General features: G+C 40.8%; 3 protein-coding genes across 6 annotated transcripts; all 3 read right to left on the bottom strand.

The window, feature by feature from the left end:
- Positions 1 to 1,566, bottom strand: LOC121751017 (30S ribosomal protein S21, chloroplastic-like). Its single transcript, XM_042145713.1, has 2 exons — positions 1,130 to 1,566; positions 1 to 417 (listed from the first exon to the last, which is right to left on the bottom strand). The coding sequence occupies exons 1-2, from the start codon at positions 1,549 to 1,551 to the stop codon at positions 306 to 308; spliced, it is 534 nt and encodes a 177-aa protein (XP_042001647.1). The 5' UTR covers positions 1,552 to 1,566; the 3' UTR covers positions 1 to 305.
- Positions 1,567 to 9,504: 7,938 nt separating this feature from the next.
- Positions 9,505 to 14,262, bottom strand: LOC121753368. Of its 4 annotated transcripts, none has more exons than XM_042148653.1 (7): positions 14,045 to 14,262; positions 13,813 to 13,955; positions 11,375 to 12,473; positions 11,169 to 11,279; positions 10,987 to 11,064; positions 10,731 to 10,885; positions 9,505 to 10,076 (listed from the first exon to the last, which is right to left on the bottom strand). In XM_042148653.1, exons 2-7 carry the CDS (start codon positions 13,936 to 13,938, stop codon positions 9,801 to 9,803), a joined length of 1,845 nt encoding a protein of 614 aa, XP_042004587.1. In that variant the 5' UTR covers positions 13,939 to 13,955; positions 14,045 to 14,262; the 3' UTR covers positions 9,505 to 9,800. The 4 variants fall into 4 exon arrangements, with proteins under 4 accessions (XP_042004587.1, XP_042004586.1, XP_042004588.1 ...); XM_042148652.1 differs by having other exon boundaries at positions 14,053 to 14,262; XM_042148654.1 differs by having other exon boundaries at positions 11,169 to 11,261; positions 14,053 to 14,262.
- Positions 14,263 to 15,480: 1,218 nt separating this feature from the next.
- On the bottom strand, positions 15,481 to 20,276 carry LOC121752003 (zinc finger CCCH domain-containing protein 67-like). Its single transcript, XM_042146861.1, has 7 exons — positions 20,121 to 20,276; positions 19,399 to 20,050; positions 19,221 to 19,286; positions 18,696 to 18,815; positions 18,038 to 18,310; positions 16,022 to 16,297; positions 15,481 to 15,829 (listed from the first exon to the last, which is right to left on the bottom strand). Exons 2-7 carry the CDS (start codon positions 19,981 to 19,983, stop codon positions 15,674 to 15,676), a joined length of 1,476 nt encoding a protein of 491 aa, XP_042002795.1. The 5' UTR covers positions 19,984 to 20,050; positions 20,121 to 20,276; the 3' UTR covers positions 15,481 to 15,673.
- Between the last annotated feature and the right edge of the window lie 88 nt (positions 20,277 to 20,364).

Raw genomic sequence — 20,364 nt, 5'->3', positions numbered from 1 at the left:
TTATGCAAAAATAAAGCAATACTTGCCATAAACATGGTAATCTTGTTAAATGAAGAGTTCATGCAAAATCACAGAGTGATGAAGAAAATTACAGTACATCAGAGATCTGTACTTTACAGCCACAAAGAGTTAGCAAGCATATTTCAACTCTTTGAAACGAAGACGCCAACAAAGTACATTTTCTCATAGTAGAATTTGTTCGATTTCATAAACAAGTTATCAACATATAATGCCTTTAGTTAACGCAGTTGTTGTAGTTACCAGCGAGGTCCCTGCCATTGCACCTTTGATTTGCAGAGTAGAAGTCAACAATAGGGTAAATCTATGTCAAAAAACTCCCAGTTATCATCGTCGCCATTGGTATCTTGTGTCTTCTTGTTTGAAGTCTCTGCTTTGGCCTTTGGCTGCTGTGGCCGCCTGATCACAGACAAGATCGGGTCTTTTAAGAACTAATGGCATTCAAGATATCGAAGACGAACAATACAGAGTGAACTAAATAAGGGGAAGTTAAATACATACATAGGGGAAGTTAAAAGCCAGCGATAAATAACAAAACTAATCATGTAAAGTTCTTAGCCTAAAATGCTTAAACAGCCATTACCAGATTAGGCATTACTGGTATACATTAGGTGAAAGCCCCTCTTCTGTCATAAGCTTTATGTGAATATATCTTATGATCTAAAAAGAGATACACTTTATGATTTATCATAGATGTTACATTAAAGGAATGCTCCATCAAACTGAGCAAAGCATATAAAATTACTCATAGTAGAATTTGGTTGTAAAATTGATTAGTTACTCACTTACTCTATGGAGGCATGTAAACGTATATGTATCAGTCAATTAAATATAATCAAAAGGTAACGGAGACATTTACCGGTTTTTAGGATCAGAATCAGAAATTCTAGCCACCAAATGAAACCTAAGTCGGTTGACAAAACTCACAAACAAATTTATGAAAAAGAAATCAAGAAGTGTTCGATATTAGATCGACAAAACCAACAAAATCAAGAAATTTAACACTTGAATCAATGAAGTCAAACAAGAAATCGGAAACAGAGAATCACCGGAAAGCAAATAATTAAGAAAAGAAAAGGTTGATATATCCAATCCACACAACACAACCAACCTTTTCCGGTTGCGACGAGCCGCCTCGCGCGACTTCCGCTTGCGCTTGTCTTGGCTGCACTCGAAAAAGCGGCGGCGCCTGCACTCCTGGAGCACGCCAGCCTTGAGAACCTCGCGGCGGAAGCGGCCGATCAGCTTGTCCTCGTGCTCATCTTCGGCGACGATCAACGCAACGTTGGAAGCGAAGAAAAGGGTGTTGGAGAATGCGAGCGCGGGGAAAGCCACCGAGAGAGGATGACAGCACTGCTGGTTTAGTTGTTGATTTTGGTGGTGTTTGAATGGAGTTGTGGGCAGCAAATTGAGCGAGAGAGTTGAGGGGTCTTTCCAGGGGAGGAGAGGAAGATTTGATTTTGAGTGTCGATTGCTTTCAGTTGGATTGTGAGGGGAAACCCAGAAGATGTGATCAACCATGGAAACCGCCATTCATTCTGATGGAGTACGTACTAAACAAGCCCAACAGCAGTAAAGCCCAAGACAGAGTATCAGTTCGGCATGACTAAAGAGTATCAGTCCGGCGTGACTAAAGAGTTCAGTTCGGCACAACCAAAGAGTTCGGCCCCAGCCTACAGCTCGGTGAAAGCCAACTCATCAAGCTCTGCTCTCAGGTCGGCATCAAGCTCTACTCTCAGATCGGCAAAAGCTGCTCGGCAATAATTCAGCAGTTCGGTCTCAGTATTCGACCGAACTAGGAGATAGTGGACTCATGCAAGATTTCCACCTCCACTACACCGACGATCTATTTAGTGGTGTCAAGCAGTCATTAACTCATGCAGGATAGTGGACCCATGCAAGGTCGCCACGATCTCCACGACATCCACTACCTAATAAATGCTGCATGCCACGATCTTGGTTCACTGTATAAATAGAACCTAGGTCAGATAGATAACTTCTTCGGTAAAATTCTAAAAAGCTCTTTAGAGAGAATATCATAAAGCAGGCCAGTGTTGTAAGCTGTAATTCGCAGATCAAGCAATACAAATCTGCCCCTATTTCTCCCCGTGGACGTAGATTTACATCAGTAAATCGAACCACGTAAAATCCCTGTGTTGATCTTCATTTATTTCCTGCATTTACAAACATCAAAAATTCGCCGATTCATCACTGGCGCCGTCTGTGGGAAGCAGAGAACAAAATTTGTGATAAAGCGAATTTTTGACCCTTTTCCACCCCAAAAAATGCATACCAGATCACATAACACTCATAATACCGTTCGTGATAACCGTGAGGAAGCTAGTCCAGCTCGCAGGTCTGAAAAACGGCCTCGGGAGACATCTACCTCCGGTTCTCACGAAGAAGGAGCAAGCCACTCCAGGAGTCATCGCACCGAGTCTTCCCAGCAGCCCAATTTAAATGAAGCTGTCAAGCTGTTCTTGGCCGAGAAGCAGGAGGAGTTCTTAACCTTCCTGCAGAAGAGCCAACAGCCGGAGAAGACAACGGCGGATTCTCCCTCCTCATCCAGACATGAAAGTCACTACCGCAGTAGTGACGTGTCTTCCAGGAGAAAGAATCCTCAACCTCAACATGCTCCTGCTCCTCCTCGGTACCGGAACCACAGGAGAACTCCATCTCCTCCGTACCGAAGAGATGTCGGGTTCGCCATGTACGGAGCATTAAAGACTCCGTTCTCGGACGACATCACCCGAACTCCTTTGCCGCGGAACTACCGGACACCGTCAATGACTTATGACGGGCTAGAGGATCCTCATGACTTCTTGGGACGCTATCAATATAATATGGCGAACCAGGGTCTCAATGAGGTCCATATGTGCAAACTGTTCCCCGAGCTGCTCATCGGGAACGCCAGAAGGTGGTTCGACAGCCTTCCTCAAGGCAGCATTAGATCCTACCGAGATCTAATGGATGCTTTCCACAGGAGGTTCTTTCAGAAAGCAGAAGCCCGGATCACTTCGGCTCAGCTGCTTTCTATACGTCAAGGTCGCGACGAAAAGATCAGCGACTTCCTGACGAGATTCCATAAAGAATGCCTACAAGTAGATAATCTCAATGATCTACTTGTCATTTCGGCATTCCAAAATGGAATCCTGCCCGGAGCTCTCTACAGAAAGCTCGTGGAGTGCGGTCCGCAAACAGCTCAAGAAATGTGGGACATTGCGGACCAGTTTTCCCGTGCGGATGAGGCAGACCGTCGAAAACGGTCTTTAGACAGCTCATCCCGAGGAGACGAAAAGAAGCCCGATCATAGCGATCAGAGGCTTCCTCGCCGAACTCCTTTTGAAAGAATTCAAAGGGCACCGGTACAAGGCAGATTGGGACCACGTCTCAACCCCGAGAAGCCGCCCGCTCAGTTCGTACCGCTGAACAAGTCAAGAGCGGAAATTTTCGAACTACATTCCGATATGTTCGAAAGACCAAAGCGGATGACGAAATCAGCCGCGCGGCGACCTCAGGATCAATATTGCTCCTTCCATCACACCCACGGTCACGATACCGAGGAGTGCCGAGATTTGGCTGCAGGTATTGATGTTCTTGTGAAAACAGGAACGTTAAAAAAATACCAAAGCAAGCAGCCGAAAAAGAACAAAAAGCAGAGAGGGGCGAACTGCAATCCTCAGGATCCGAAAAGGCATGAGGATCCCGAAGACGACGACGAGCCGCAATATGATGGAGTAATCCTGACTATTGATGCTCTCCCTGCCGGGAAGACTAAGTCGTCCCTAAAAGCAGAACGCAGAGGTTCCAATCAAGAGGAACCAACACATAAAAGGCTGAAGAAAGACGAAGTGATTACATTTTCAGATGCTGATCCCGTCCCAGCCATCTCTCCTCACCAAGACGCTATTGTCATTCAAGCCGGGGTGGCAAACAAACTGGTCCACAGAGTATTTGTGGATACAGGAGCGTCAGTCAGCATTCTTTTTAAAGAATGTTTCGATAAAATGGAAGTGGATCCAGCTCGGCTCAGTCCGGCTCCACTTCCTCTGAAAAGTTTCGCCCAGGAGGACACCCGCCCTGAAGGTATTATCAGCCTTCCGATCACGGTGGGAAAAGCGCCTACAAGCTCCAATACGATGATCGAGTTCTTTGTGGTGAAAGCTCGGTCTCCGTACAACGTCATCCTGGGGAGGGACTGGCTCAACACAGTTCGGGCCGTTTGCTCTACTTATCACCTCACCATCAAGATCCCCACTAAAGGTGGGATAGCGGTCATCCGAGGTGATCAAAAGAGAGCAAAAGAATGTCTGCAGATTGCGCTTAAAAGTGCCGAGCAATCAGTTCGGCACCATCAAGCATAGCAATCACAGCAACCGGAGTCGGAGGCAAGCGAGATGACCGAAGTCACTTCAGAGCCGAACTCAATGACCGTTCAGTTATACGAAGATGATCCATCCAGAACGGTCAACGTCGGCTTCGCAGGAACGCCTCTACTCCGGGAAAAGACCATTCAGCTCCTCAAGGAGTACAAAGATGTCTTTGCATGGTCTCCGTTGGACATGACCGGAGTGCCCCCCGAGGTAATCACTCATCGGTTAAATATTGATCCTTCAATCCGGCCAGTAAAACAGAAGCAAAGACTCTTTGCGGCAGAAAGAAGCCAAGTCATCCATGACGAAGTCCGCCAATTACTAAAAGCGGATGTACTATTCGAGGTGAAATATCCTTCTTGGGTGGCCAATCCTGTGATGATCAAGAAAAAAGGAGGAGGATGGCGGATGTGCATAGATTTTACCGATCTAAACAAGCACTGTCCAAAAGATTGCTATCCCCTTCCGAATATAGATAAAAAAGTAGAAGCTTTGATCGGCTTCGAAATTTTCTGTTTTCTTGATTTATACAAAGGATATCACCAAGTGTTGATGGATGAGAGTGACGCTCCGAAAACAGCTTTTATTACCGATTTCGGCATTTTCGCTTATAAAAAGATGCCATTCGGTTTAAAGAATGCCGGAGCCACTTATCAAAGGATGGTAGACAAGCTTTTTCGGCACCTAATCGGGAAACAGGTTGAAGTGTATGTCGACGACATAGTTGTCAAAAGCAAAAGCACTTCGGAGTACGAAGACAACCTCAAATCCACTCTCAACGTGCTCCGAAAAGCCAACCTCAAACTCAACCCCCAAAAATGTACCTTTTTGGTAGATTCGGGAAAGTTTCTGGGTTGTTGGGTTTCAAAGGACGGACTCAAGGCAAATCCCTCAAAAGTTCAAGTCGTTCAGCACATGGCAATGCCGAAGTCCATACATGACGTGCAAAGGCTAACCGGATGTCTAGCCGCACTGAATCGATTCCTTTCCCAAGCAGCCGAAAAGCAACTGCCATTCTTCAAGGTGTTGAAAAAGGCACCAAAGTTCGAGTGGGGAGCCGAGCAGAAAAAGGCCTTTGACGAGCTCAAAAGTTATCTAGCCGAGCTTCCTATTCTCTCTGCTCCAACCGAAGCCGAAGTAATATTCTTATACTTAGCGGCATCAGATCAAACCATCAGCGCGGTGCTTGTACGAGAAGAAGGCCTAAAGCAGCTTCCCATCTACTTTACAAGCCGAGCATTAAGAGGTCCAGAAACAAGGTATCAACCTCTGGAAAAAATTGCTCTGGCGTTAGTAAATGCAGCAAGGAGACTGCGGCCATACTTCTATGCTCACAAGGTATGCGTCTTAACCGATCTGCCTCTTCGGCAAGTTTTGACCAAGCCAGAAGCATCAGGCAGAATCGCCAAATGGGCCATAGAGCTGGGAGAACACTCAATCGAGTACCTACCTCGGAAAGCCATCAAGGGACAAGCCTTGGCAGATTTTCTTACAGAGGCCAAGTTCGATCAAGCAATCCCTGTCATTGCCGAACAGAAAAAGTCTGCCAATACCGAACTAGCACAGCCCTTGAAATCCGAAGTAGAGCCGCCAGACTGCTGGAGCGGATTCGTAGATGGAGCTTCAAACAAGATGGGAAGTGGAGCTGGTATTTTACTCGTCGCTCCCGACGGACACGAGGTAACCTACTCACTTCGGTTCCTATTCCCCACTACTAATAATGAAGCCGAGTACGAAGCCCTCCTTGCCGGACTCCAGTTAGCGCAAAGTCTGCTCGTCAAATCTCTCAAAGTCCATTGTGATTCACAAGTCATAGTAAATCACATGTTGAGTACAAGTGAAGCTCGTGACGAGAGAATGAAGAAGTATTTGGACAAAGCGCAAAGCATCAGCCGAAGTTTCTCCTATTTTCGGATAATCCGCGTTCCCAGAGCGGAAAATAGCCGAGCAGATACCTTAAGTAAGTTGGCCTCAGATCCGAGCTCAAAGGCGGAAGAATTAATGCATCGAAGCATTGATGAAGCCGAGGTGCATTCAGTATCCAGCTCGCCGAACTGGATGACGCCGATCTTGCAGTATCTGGATCAAGGACAATTGCCCGAGGATAAGAGAGAAGCTCGGAAGATCACGTGCCGAGCACTTCGGTACGAACTTCATGAAGGAGTCCTCTTTAGAAAGTCTTACCTCCAGCCGTTATTGCGGTGCGTAGGACCAGAAGAGACGGACTACATCCTCAGAGAAGTTCATGAAGGATCGTGCGGCAGCCACATCGGAGCTAGAGCTTTAGCTAAAAAAGTTCTAAGATGGGGATATTATTGGCCAACCTTGGTACAAGAAGCAGTGCAGCTCGTCAAGACCTGCCCGAAGTGCCAAATCCATGCAAATATCCCAAGGATGCCGCAAACCGATCTATCCATTATGCAGAGCCCTTGGCCTTTCATGCAATGGGGCATAGACATAGTGGGACCACTTCCTCAAGCTCCTCGGCAAATGAAATTCCTAATCGTTGCCGTGGACTACTTTACGAAGTGGGTGGAAGCTGAACCATTAGCTACGATAACGAGTTCGAAGGCATTGGATTTCGTCTGGAAGAACATAGTGTGCCGATTTGGCATACCCCACATCCTCATCTCGGATAACGGGACTCAGTTCACCGACAAGACGTTCAAGAATTGGTGCCAAGAGCTGAATATTCAACAGCGGTTCACTTCGGTCTCTCATCCACAAGCAAACGGACAAACGGAGGTAACAAATCGTATCCTGGTGAAAGGGTTAAAAGCTCGGTTAGAACAAGCCAAAGGACAATGGGTAGAAAATCTCCCTCAAGTCCTATGGTACTACCGAACTACACCCACAACCTCCAACGGTGAAACTCCGTACAGTCTGGTATACGGCACTGAAGCTGTGATTCCGGTGGAGATCGGCGTACCCAGTCCCCGAACTCTAAATTTCTCCTCAGAAATGAATGACGACAGACTGAGAGCCGAGCTAGATCTTGCCGAAGAAAGAAGAGAATTGGCATGCATAAAAGCAGCCAAGTACAAGGAGCAAGTAGCCCGGTATTACAACCAAAGGGTGAAGAAGCTGCAAATTCAAGTGGGAGATCTCGTCCTGAGAAACAACGAAGTAAGCCGAGCAGAAAAGCTGGGCAAGCTCGAACCCACATGGGAAGGTCCGTATCGGGTGTCAGAAGTCCTCGGCAAAGGGTCTTACAAATTGGCTCACATGTCAGGAGAACAGGTACCCCGAACATGGCACATTTCCAACCTCAAAAAGTTCCATTTGTAAGAGACAGTCCGGTCAGTCTGTCTTGTGTCTAGTTCGGTCCTAAGGTTATGTGCGTTTTTTGTCTCTGTGCTTTATTTGGCTTACTTGGTCTTTTTTTGTCTCTGTGCGTTTTTGTCTGTCTGTTTCGTCTGTCTCTGTGCGTGTCGTCTCTTACAAATGTTACTGAGGCATCTTGTTCTTCGAAGGCTGATCCCCTTCTTAGAACATATACAAGCTAAACGATTGTGAGTCAAAGCTTCTACAGAAGATACAAGACTACAATTCAGCTTAAACAAGCAGTTCGTCCGAAACGAGCTGCAACAAGCCAACGATTGTAAGTCAAAGCTTCTACAGAAGATACAAGACCACAATTCAGCTTAAACAAGCAGTTCGTCTGAAACGAGCTGCAACAAGCCCACGATTGTGCGTCAAAGCTTCTAAAGAGGATACAAGACCACAATTCAGCTTAAACAAGCACTTCGTCTGAAACGAACTGCAACAAAAGTCCAATTCTCGCGATAAAACTTGCCTGAATTAGGACTAGGGAAAGTCCGATCCACGCGATAAAACTCGCCGAATTAGGACAAGGGAAAGTCCGATCCCCAAATTAGGACAAGGGAAAGTCCGATCCCCAAATTAGGACAACGGAAAGTTCGATCCGAGCGATAAAACTCGCCAAATTAGGACACAAACCAAGTCCGGTCAAAGAAGAGTTCACTTCATGAGACCGTGGACAAACATCAACTTACCCCATACTTTTATCCAGAATGCCGAAGTGATTCACTTCTCTTTTCGGGGGGGGTAGTGATGGAGTACGTACTAAACAAGCCCAACAGCAGTAAAGCCCAAGACAGAGTATCAGTTCGGCATGACTAAAGAGTATCAGTCCGGCGTGACTAAAGAGTTCAGTTCGGCACAACCAAAGAGTTCGGCCCCAGCCTACAGCTCGGTGAAAGCCAACTCATCAAGCTCTGCTCTCAGGTCGGCATCAAGCTCTACTCTCAGATCGGCAAAAGCTGCTCGGCAATAATTCAGCAGTTCGGTCTCAGTATTCGACCGAACTAGGAGATAGTGGACTCATGCAAGATTTCCACCTCCACTACACCGACGATCTATTTAGTGGTGTCAAGCAGTCATTAACTCATGCAGGATAGTGGACCCATGCAAGGTCGCCACGATCTCCACGACATCCACTACCTAATAAATGCTGCATGCCACGATCTTGGTTCACTGTATAAATAGAACCTAGGTCAGATAGATAACTTCTTCGGTAAAATTCTAAAAAGCTCTTTAGAGAGAATATCATAAAGCAGGCCAGTGTTGTAAGCTGTAATTCGCAGATCAAGCAATACAAATCTGCCCCTATTTCTCCCCGTGGACGTAGATTTACATCAGTAAATCGAACCACGTAAAATCCCTGTGTTGATCTTCATTTATTTCCTGCATTTACAAACATCAAAAATTCGCCGATTCATCACATTCCGAGTTTCCGACTCTCACATTTCGTTGTTTCCCATGAAAATTAAAGTACTCCCCAAAATCCACTCTATTATTGAGTTGAATATTAATTTTAGTACATAATAAAATGTGAATAAAGGAATTACTAAATATTGTTAAAATGTAATCGCTCATATAAATATAATAATGGACCTCCCAAAATAAAACCGCAAAGGAACATATAGTACAATAAGAGAAAGTTAACCATAATGGGGCCCTCACACATGCACGAAAGAACAATTTTTTTACAATTTTCATTTTAAACAAAAAATGTTTCGAGAACTTTTTATTGTTATTTCATGCGTCTATTTTCTTTTTGCTTTTAACTAAAATAAAGTAACATGAGAAATAAGAAAAGAAATGCATAGCTCTTGTGTCTAATCATCTCCTTCCAAATACTAAAAGAGAGTACAAATGATACTAGAAAGAAAAAGCGAATGTAGAAAAAAGGCATGCACATTACACAACTACTAGGTATGGATCAGTCCAAACAGTAGCATCACCAAAATTCAGGGAATCAGGTGCACTAAGAAAAATTTACAAAAAGCCTACAAGATCTCTGCATTGCTTCATCTAGTACTTCAACTTCGAAAGGCTAAGTTAGCTGCACAACAAGCTCTGCATGACTGCATCGCGAGGGAGGATTCAACCAGATCCATGTGTCACGTCGACTCTAAAGACAAACAATGAACTATCTTCAACTTCAAACCGGCAGTTGTCCCCAGGCTTAATGTTGTTTAGCTCGCAGAAGTTAGTCCAGTTAACAGTTAATGCTCTACCACCAACATATTCACAGTAGACAACTGGCCATATCCTTCGTACCGAGTCTCTCAGATATACAATCATCTGGACCATCCTTGAATGAAATCTCGGCTGAGTCCTCCATCTTCCTCGAGGTAATGTAATTGCTACCGGCAGCTCCTACATAAAACACGGCAAAGAGGTAATGCAATATGCAGATATTAATAAATTGAAGATATAACAGAGCTGAATACCCATCTAATTTCAATCTGCAGTTTGGTGTGGTTTTCAACAACGCAGCATAAGTGGTTTACTATCACGGATAAATTGCAACTGATGTGAGTACAGAGTACCACAGTAAAAACTTTATTTTGCACATCACTTGAGTAGGAATGTCTATGCAAATTTCTGTTGTTTGTACAAAGCCAAATTTCAATGCTAAAAATAGGGAGTATTTCACATCATAAATATTATGATCAGAGGTATGCAAGGTTTATGTAAGACGATAATAAATGCCAAGGGAGTTAAATGCAGTTCAGAACACCACAAGTTATAACTATTTTTAAACCAACCTTTTAGAGAAATACTATCCCAAGAGAGATTTCCGCAATTATCCTCAAGGATCATAAATGCTTTATAGAGGTGGTAATTTAAGAAATATGATCAACCCAATATAGTCATCTTTCACCATCATCTATCAATTATATTTAGCGCTAATGATAAGGAGCAATCAGGGGAGAAGCCATGATTAGGCCTAGTCATCGATGCATTCATATAGGATATTAATAGCGATCCACAATCAATACGAAAGGAAAGGATGAAAAAGCAGAATACCAGGTATAGTTTGCTCTCTATATCAGCTGTAAATGGCGATAAAAAGGGATTGGTAGTATCCAATTGGCCTGTTTCATACGGCAGATCAGGTTCAGCTTTTACTACTACTGGAGAAATCATCTGGGGTTCGTTCCACGTCATTGGTGGCTCCTTTCCTGCAGCTCATGGAAAAAAATGTACAGACCACATAGAACATATATGCAAATACACAGAAAAACAACATTACTTAATTAGAATGTAGAAGACTAGAACGCACCATCACTTGGTAATTGAGGAAACACATTGTCTTTGTCTTCCATCTTGATTCCTTTCGTAATAGTAGTAGCATGTAGTCCTGTACAGTATATACCGTTATTAAACCAACAAATGCAACTTAAGACATCTCTTGATAAAATGAGACATGCTTCATTTCTCTAGTAAAGGAGCCAGAAGACAAACCTAATGGATTTTTGACAGTTGAACTGGAGACGGAAGCATGTTCGCTTTTTGCAATGTTTACGAAAGGAGATTTGCTTATGGGTTGTGCTTTGTCTAGTGCAACAGGTATCACTGGTTAATGAAGAATATCATAAGACATTAATTGCATATTAATAGTAATATGTTAAAAACAGAATGAACCTGAGTCTAAGCACAAGTTGCCCTACCATCTTGGAAACTGCAAACATTATCCAACTCGCCCTTCTTCATTTTTCTGTTATCGGAAGTCTTCTCATAAAACTTGTTCTTGAAAGCACCACCAGACTGGCCACCCTCTTGATGTGAATGCGAAGCTATTTGAGTGTCATCCACCTTTTCAATCTCATTTCCATTTTCAGTATGAGAAAGGGCTGTTTTTGCATGCAAAGCTTTCACCAACTTGTCACTAGAAAGTTCACCACTTTTACTTGTGATAAGATTTTCCTCGTTCACAGCCACTTGAGCATTCTCTGCATTTGTCTTAGTCTGCTCCGCTTGAGCTGGGTTGGTCAGTTCCAGAACCTGATTATAAGACGGGGATAATTTTGGGACTGATGCATTATCTAAGTTGGCATCATGCTGTTCAGTTTCAGTATGATGGTCTAACGTTGTGATTACAGCTCTCTCACATTCCTTTGCATCTGAAGTTTTGTATTCCATCTCAAAGCTTAAGTCATATAAGGAATTCCTATTTTGTTCGTGATACCAATCACTTTTGTTGATCATACAAATTGGATCCTCAGCATCCACAGGTATCGGAAGAAGTTCTGAAACCCCCAAGCCAGCACTTTTAACCACATGCTTGGCTTTACGGTTTTGAAATTCATCTCCAGATATCGAGATGGATTCATTGCTCGTATTTACACCAACTATATCACATGATTCATCTTCTGAAGTTGTTCCAGAGTTTCTTCCACGTTTTTTGCCCCGGCGAGCCATGTTATTTACACCAACTATATCACATGATTCATCTTCTGAAGCTGTTCCAGGTTCTCTTCCACGTGTTTTGCCCCGGCGAGCCATGTTATAATTGAAGTTTGTTCTCTCACGGGCGCTTGTTCCATAGATGTGAACAATAAAATCACTTTCCCCATAGTACTCAAATACCAAGAGTTCTCCAGCTTTAAGACCGTGGTCTCGAAAAAACTTTTGCCAACCCCTTTTAAATGCAAGGGAGCCTTTGACAAGGGAAAGTGATACAGACCATTTCTGGCCATTTACATCCACAATTTGAGTTTCCTTATTAGTCAAGTGCTTCATTATATTTGCAGACCCCGGAGGCAAGTACTGCACAATGGTAAGAAATTTATTTGTTCATTTCAACAGAAGGCTCACATTCAAAATGCAAGATAAAGCCCATATGGGCAGTACAAAAAAGGAAATCGCGTGCAAAATAATCCTTTTTATCTCCAAAAGGTTCACAGATTTTAATCTGTGTGGGATAGGCATGGACATGGCAAAAGTATCTTGCATAGCACCGTAGGCACAGTTCTCTAACATGCAACCTTTTAAATGTGATCACATGACCAGACTAGCATCATTAATATTTGAGATACAGAGCATAAAAGCCCTTTAAGTCTGCAGTGATTCTCAAATGCACCTACAGTTTGTGCTGGGCCAAATAAAAGTCTATACCTTCAAATTAAGACTCCCATTACACCAAGAATTTGACTGGTGCAAATGGCCAATAAATTTAAATTTTTGGAGTTCTTTATTGGTTTATAGAATTTAAAGAATGTATTTTTGGAAAAGCTCAAGACTGAAGATAAGCTCTTTGTAGATACATGTCAATATGTAATCTTTGCTATTTCCCCGTGCTCTAACATATTGAAGCCAAGCAGCATACAAATTGATAGATACTCAGGGTTTTTGCTGATAAGCTAAATGGACAATGGGATTAAGGGAGATACTTTTAACATGAGATAGCCATCAGCATAAAAATGTAATAGTCACATGCAAGATCCACAAGACCACAACTAATTTAAACCAGCCATGCAGGGGTAAAAGTAGAACCAACGCAATGAGAAATATACTTATTTGATTGTGCTAAGTAAGTTCACATTTAAACTGAGTGCAATAGAACATATTTAAACATAATCATTGATGCTCTCTCTCTACAGAGAACACAAACCATAACATAATAAAATACACTCACAAAAGCGCATAATATAAAAAGGAATCACATAACAGCCTTAATACCCTCAGTCCCAGTTTGGAATGATACACTTCTCCATTTTAGAATGTTTCATGTTCCACAAAATTAATGGAGTAATTTATTCTCTCCACTAAACACACAAAACAACACCAATAAAATCTTGCGCTGAAAAAAGAAATGATCCACTAAATGGGATAGAGTGAGTATAAAAGTAGAGCTCAAGCTTCAATTATTTTTTCCACTTACTTTCTTTTCTGTCATCTAAAATCGCACTTTCTTTTTCCTAAAATCGTACTCAAACTTCAATAATTTTATCCTTCCACTTTGATTTTACATTTCTCAAAACGGAATCAAACTGAAAGGGACATGTTAATATACTAGAAAAAAAAAGGCGAAACAGAATAACCAGAAGCAAAAAAAAAAAGAAAAGAAAAATGAAAGAGAGACGTAAGTGTGCGTGTGTGTTAGTACCAGAAATTGTGAGCAGTCTTTGCCGAACATGATTTTAAAGAATCGGTCGATAATTCTTGGCTGCTTCCCGTGAGATCTCTCGCATTTGATGGTGCAGTCAACACATGCTATGCCTCTTGAAACCATCTTCTTCTTAAACTAATCTGTTATACAGCACATTGTTAAATTGTTAGCTACGATAACACCGTGCTTTTATCACAGCGAAGTTGGAAAGTAAAACAAAAATCTCAACAGAATCACCGTTTGCCGGCGGTGTCGCGACGACTTCTGGGATGTTCTGCCTGCGCCGGTGACGGGTGGATTGAAATGGGGAGTAGCTGTAGTCACTAAAATCTTAAATTGGGGTAAAAAGTAAAAAGTAGTAGTAGTAGATAGTTCATTTGGGCGCTTCTTAAAATTTGGGTGTCAAAACTCAAATCAAATGTTTTCCCTCAAATAAAAATAAAAAATGCAGCGTAATAAATCTTGAGTGGATTACATATATTAGAAATCGAGATCATTATATGTCATGAGCTTGGAGTAATTATAAATTTAATCATATTGAACTAGTACTTTTATATAATAGAATACTCATCTGTTTCATAATAAGAGTCATATTTCACTTTTACCAAATAATAAATAAGTCTCACATTCTATTAACTCACTTCACTCCTATTTTATTGTAAAATCAATATAAAAAATAGATATCATATTCCACTAACTTTATCAACCCACTATTATTTACATTTTTAAAATTCGTGCTCACATGACTCTTATTACAGAATGGAGAGACTAGTATCATTTGACTCTGACTTAGGAATCAAATTTTATGCTATATGCCACTCTTTCTATAGCATTTGATTTAATCAAAGATTGTTTAAGAAAAAATATACTTGGTCTATCCTAGCCAACACTATTTATTACTTCCTCCGTCTCAGTTTTTTTTTTTTTTTTTTTCTTCTTTTTTTTTCTTCTTTTTTTTTTTTTTTTTTATGATGGCATGATTTCCTTTTTAGTTTATCCCAACTAAGATGACACATTTCATTTTTTGAAAACTTTCTCTCTCGAATTAATACATCAAACCACTTTTTTCTTACTCCTATTAAAATATTCATATTTCTTTCTCTCTCTATTTTAATACTTACACCCACATTTTCTCTCTCCAATTAAACATTTTAACCAATAACTCTTAAAATCCTGTGCCGGCTAATAAATGTGTCATCTTAGCCGGGACAAAGGGAGTAGTATTTTTTCAAAATAATTATAAAAAATAAATGTATCAACTTAGCTGAAATAGGAGTATCTTCTTTCTCAAATATTACATGTTCTTAAACTATGGTAATACTTCCTACGTCCCCTAACAAGAGTCTTATCTGGTTTCAGGATGGGTTTTAAAAAAGGTAAATAAAAGTGCTTTGAATAAGTTAGTGGAATATGAACCTTTTTTATGTATATTAATTTTATAATAAAACATGAACGAAATAAGTTGGTGAAATTTAAAACCTACTTACCATTTATTGAATTTCAGGCTATAATTTTATCGGGTTATTCAGACAACAAAATCTACATTTCCCGTTTCAGCAACATCTTTCATATCTTTTGGATTCAGGCCAACTCATCATTAACCGCCAACATTTAGCGTACTTGGGGTTGGTTCATAATATCACAAGGCTAAGATAAGACACAAGGTGCAAAGTTATTCTGTTCATAGTAAAAGTCAGAACCAAGATCAAATATGAAGTGTTGGTGGTCACTACAAAACTGTATCTAGGTAATAACAGAGTCAAGCAGAAGTTGCATGTCCAAAGTTTAAAATCTAGTGTGACATGAAAGGAGTAAATTAAGACGTGACAAAAAGAGTGGATAGTTCTCTAAGTTAGGCTCAAGCTTCTAAGCTTTCATTTCCTTGCTCCAGCATTACAGCCGGTTGCTCAAAGGGAGTCGGCAAGATGGCAAAGTTTGATGGGTGATCATATTTACAAGCTGGTCCGTACTTGCAAATCCCGTAGCGGTGATAGTGCGTGCAGATGGGCTGATCCTGCATTGTTAACAAGTGCAATCAAAAGTATTTCAGATAATGATACTATCAGCAAGCTCCGGATTATGAGAAAGATGCTTCTAACAAAACCAAACTTCGATTTTTCTTCTTGGATGATGGTCGTTAAAGGCACAAGAAAGCTTTGCTTGTCTGTGCTAAATGAAAAATTCAATGAAATATACAAAATCTTACAGGTCTAAGGGGCAAGCCTTTGTCGCTGAGAGTGTAAGTGTTTGGTTTTCCCTTGAACACACGGCTTTTTGGGTGATGAAATTTGCAATTTGATCGGAATTTGCAGTCGCCAGTTTTTACGAAGAAACTGCATTCTGGTTCACCAGGACGCTCTGGATATTCTTCAACTAGAATATCAGGCTGATGACGCATGGGGAAGTTTATCTCAGCTGGTAGATTGTTCAGGGCAAAGGCTGGGGGTGTTGGCAGGCCCTCAGATGCGGAGTAGGTTGCAGCCTCAAACAAATCAAGAATGAAATGGAAGCAGATAAGACAGAGCTAAAGGGGGCATCATACGGATAAGCTATAAAACTTTAAAATAAACCAACAGGCCACCACACACAATCACAGACAATAATCCTATCACCTTCAGGGGAGAGATTAGGAGAGACAACATATACCATCTAATCTTTATCTATAATTCATAATATTGTGGAGTGAACTCCTAAGTTAAGACCATTTATTAAAGAATCATTAATTAACTTTTCATCTAACAAATGGCCCCTCTATTTTACATCGACAAATACTGCTTTAATCTTTTACCTCACTCTTCAGTTAAAATTATTTTCAGATCTAACTCAGAAGTTATTTTCACTGAAATCCAGGTGACCCAAATTAACAAAATAATCAAAGTAAAGAAATCTGACACAATGCTTAAGTTTCAAACTCATCCATCAACCTTTACAATAGGCTTATAAGCATGAGCTTAGTGTTTACTGAGACCGTGAAAGACAACTAGACTATGTATACTTCACCAATGAATCAACCACAAGAACTGTATTTCCACTATGTAGTACTATCTAAACATATTCATTTTGTTTTTCCCTATTTTGCTGACTACATTCCAGACACTAGGAACACTCACTTGTGTATAGCATATTGCCATATTCTACCAAACTAAGTAACTAACCATGTACTAGTACTATTAGCAAATGGAATAGCTATCTTGTTTCACTTCAACAATAAGGAAATTAGAAATCATAGGAGAAACACAAATAACAAAACATATCGATAGCAATTCTGGTTATTTGTGAACCAAACCTACTTTCCGGTAGACTTTCATACTACTCATAAATTAACTTACATCACTTTTATATACTCAATTCTTAATTAAAAAAAATACTGGTATATATATATATATTGAAACTAACTAACCAAACTAGATCAAGCAGAACTAAAACTATATCGTTTCCATTTAGCTAGTACAATTTCTAGATTCCACAAATGGCCCACCATGGTGACTTTAAAAGCTAACCAAAAATTATAACAAACAACATAGACCAGACTTTTATTCTTGACGATCTCTACTTTGCTAAATACAGCAACTTGGCCTTTTTTTGGAGCTAAGTGAAGCCACTCATTTGCTAGAGCGTTATGGCACAATAACAGATACAAAAGCAGACCAGCCAGAGTATGCATATCTACGAGGAATGAAGGCAACACAACAGATTCCCAACTTTCGCATAAATTATCGCTTATAAAAGGACATCCGGATAATATTCATAACTCCTTAATGAGGTAGAATACACTATTTACTAAACTCTTGCTGATAGAACTAAGTAGCATTGGGAATATCAATCCCACCTACCTCAAATGTTTCCAGCAGCAATTCACCAAAGAGCAACAATAATATTCCATACATGACTTCGACTATCCAAGAAACAGGCCTTCTTTTAGAAATTAATGAGGTCAGTTAAGAACCAAGTACCACTTGTTTAATGAAAAGAAGGAGTGATTACTTTGTTTGTTTAAAGAACACATCCACGACAGACACAGTAACAGAGAGTTTTACACTCCCTGACCTTGACAAGAACTGCAAATTTTACACTATCATCTAAATAGTAAATATCTTACCAAATAATTCAAACAAAAGTAGTGGGTGGTTATCTGAAAATAGTATCTGCGCAAGGTTTAAAGAAAAGAGAAGACGTATACCAAACTACTGAACCATGCCGTAGGATGGTAAGCAAAAATTACCTGGTACCCATTCCAATCCTGCTTTGAAGTAGGAGCACCTGGGGATGGTGGAAACATAACTGGTACGAATGGAGAATTCTCATTAAATGCTCTTGGTGAAGACCATGAAGTGGGAGATGATGAGGAAACAAATTGTGATGGAAAGGAACCCCCATTTCCATATCCAGAAGAGGAATCACCACCAACAGTGACTGGTTCAGGATGATGAAATCTGCAATTCAATCCATATTTGCAGGACCCAGTGCGCATGTAGTAGGGACACTCCTTTTCTCCCTGTAATGAAGATTATAATTTATTATTACCAACAGAATGAGTCGAACCAAAGAAACTAGTCAAACTTTGCTTTGGATATTATTTAAAGTTCTCCATAGCATCGCAACTAGATATGACAGTCGATTTTTTCCCCGTGTATAGCTACTTGGAACTAACAGCAAACTCTAATTTTTCAAGAGCCTAATTTAACGAAACTCAGCATTTTCAGCGTTAATTAGCTGCATTCCCTATTCATCCAGAATATATATATATATATATATATATATATATATATATGAACCAATCAAATGCCACTAATTCATTTAAATCAAACCAAAGCCTAGATTAAGGGAACAAAATCCAAATATGCATGAAGAAAACTTCAAATTTTGCAGAAGAGTCATACAATTCGAATTGGCAACCCTAAGAAGTTGAACTCTGGTGTTTGGCTTGTGGAGCTTCTGTCTGAACCATGAGAGTATTTACAGTCCTTTCCATATTTGCAACCCGCTGGTGTCAGATAATACTGCATTACATACAAATAAACTGACACATCAGATAACAAATCACAGGGAAAACTCAACCCGTGTGTAAAGGACCAAAAAAAATGTATCATCAATATAAAGCCTCATGCATCAGGGAAGAGAATAGATAATGGCTAAGAGAAAGATTTATGTTCGAATTCCGATTATATATGAACCAAACCTGATGCAGGATATTATTTGAAAAAGAGCTTTGTCTTGGTAGCAAGATGAAAAGACTCAGACTATCCACACTACTTCTAGTGTCCAAGTAGCAAGAAGTAATCAGGAACATACTAAAGAAATCAAATTTACATGGGCCCTATCAAGAATTAAGATCATATCCACTTGAAAAAGCAAATAAAGCATTTCCACAAAAGTAAAAAAGGAAAAGAATAACTTTTAATAACCTTGCACTCAGTCTGACCTCCCCTCCCCGAGTTCTCTTCCCTGTGATTTGTTCTCTCCTTAATATTCTGCAAAAAGCAAACATTTTTATGATTAAAAATACCGACGATGAACAATATAATGAACGGTACATTAAACATTATTAGCATGATCAAGTCTAATCCAACTACACAAACAGACCGGGTTCTTTCTCCTAGGAGGATGATTAAACTTGCAATTCAACCCAAATTTACACGACCCGAATTTCATGTAAAAGGAGCAATCCTCTGCATCAGGCCTCATAGGATAGTTAATCCTCCTTCGGCTATTGTTCTGATTAAATCTCCCTAACTTGGACGCTCCATCACCAAAATTAACAGCTGCATTACCCTCCTTATCCACATCACCTTCACCAATCTCATTTCCATATTCGAAACTCTCCGAATCGTTGCCATCCTTTTGTTTTCCCACATCACCCCCTTCCTCCTCGTCGATGCTCACCAATCTCTCGCTAACCCCCTCGATGTGAGCCTGCTGGATAGTAAGCTCAGACAGCTCTCTCTCAATTGCATTTAGAAATTCTATCTCTTCATCGAGGGCGGCGGTTTCACCGATCACCTCCTCTGGCGCCGACTTCGGCGGATCACTCCCTCCACCAGGGGCATTTTCAGGAATTTCGGGCTCGGGATTGATCGGATCGGATAGAGGCGTGTCTTCGAGCAAAAACCCTAACACTACCTTCTGGATTGGGGGTTTTTCAGAGGTTGATGGTGGTGATTCAGCCATGGTGGCCCCTCCGCATGTCAAACCCTGGATCAAACGCCTCACGCTCCAATTGTAGTGATGAATTGATCTAGAAAAGTCAATAAACCGAGTGAGAATGCGCGTGGAATGGAAATATGAGTGTGGAGCACAGTATTTACCGAGCTTAAGCCTTTAATGGAAGAGACTCAAGCTGCCACTTCCTTCTCTCTCTACACATATAGGCTATGAATAATTTTCTGGTTTTATGGGTATAAATATTCACAATTTCAGGTTTTATGGGATAATTACAGAGACATTACGTGTCACTAATTCCCAACTAAACATTAACTAACCTTTATCTTCCGCTCTTTAAAAAAATTGGTGTTATTTGTATTGTAGATGGAGAAAGTGATTAATAGTAAT

This window comes from Salvia splendens, chromosome 10 (assembly GCF_004379255.2).
Source record: "Salvia splendens isolate huo1 chromosome 10, SspV2, whole genome shotgun sequence".
Taxonomy (NCBI): domain Eukaryota; kingdom Viridiplantae; phylum Streptophyta; class Magnoliopsida; order Lamiales; family Lamiaceae; genus Salvia; species Salvia splendens.
The sequence above is the reverse complement of the archived record's forward strand: the minus strand, read 5'-3'. Positions and strand labels throughout refer to the sequence as shown.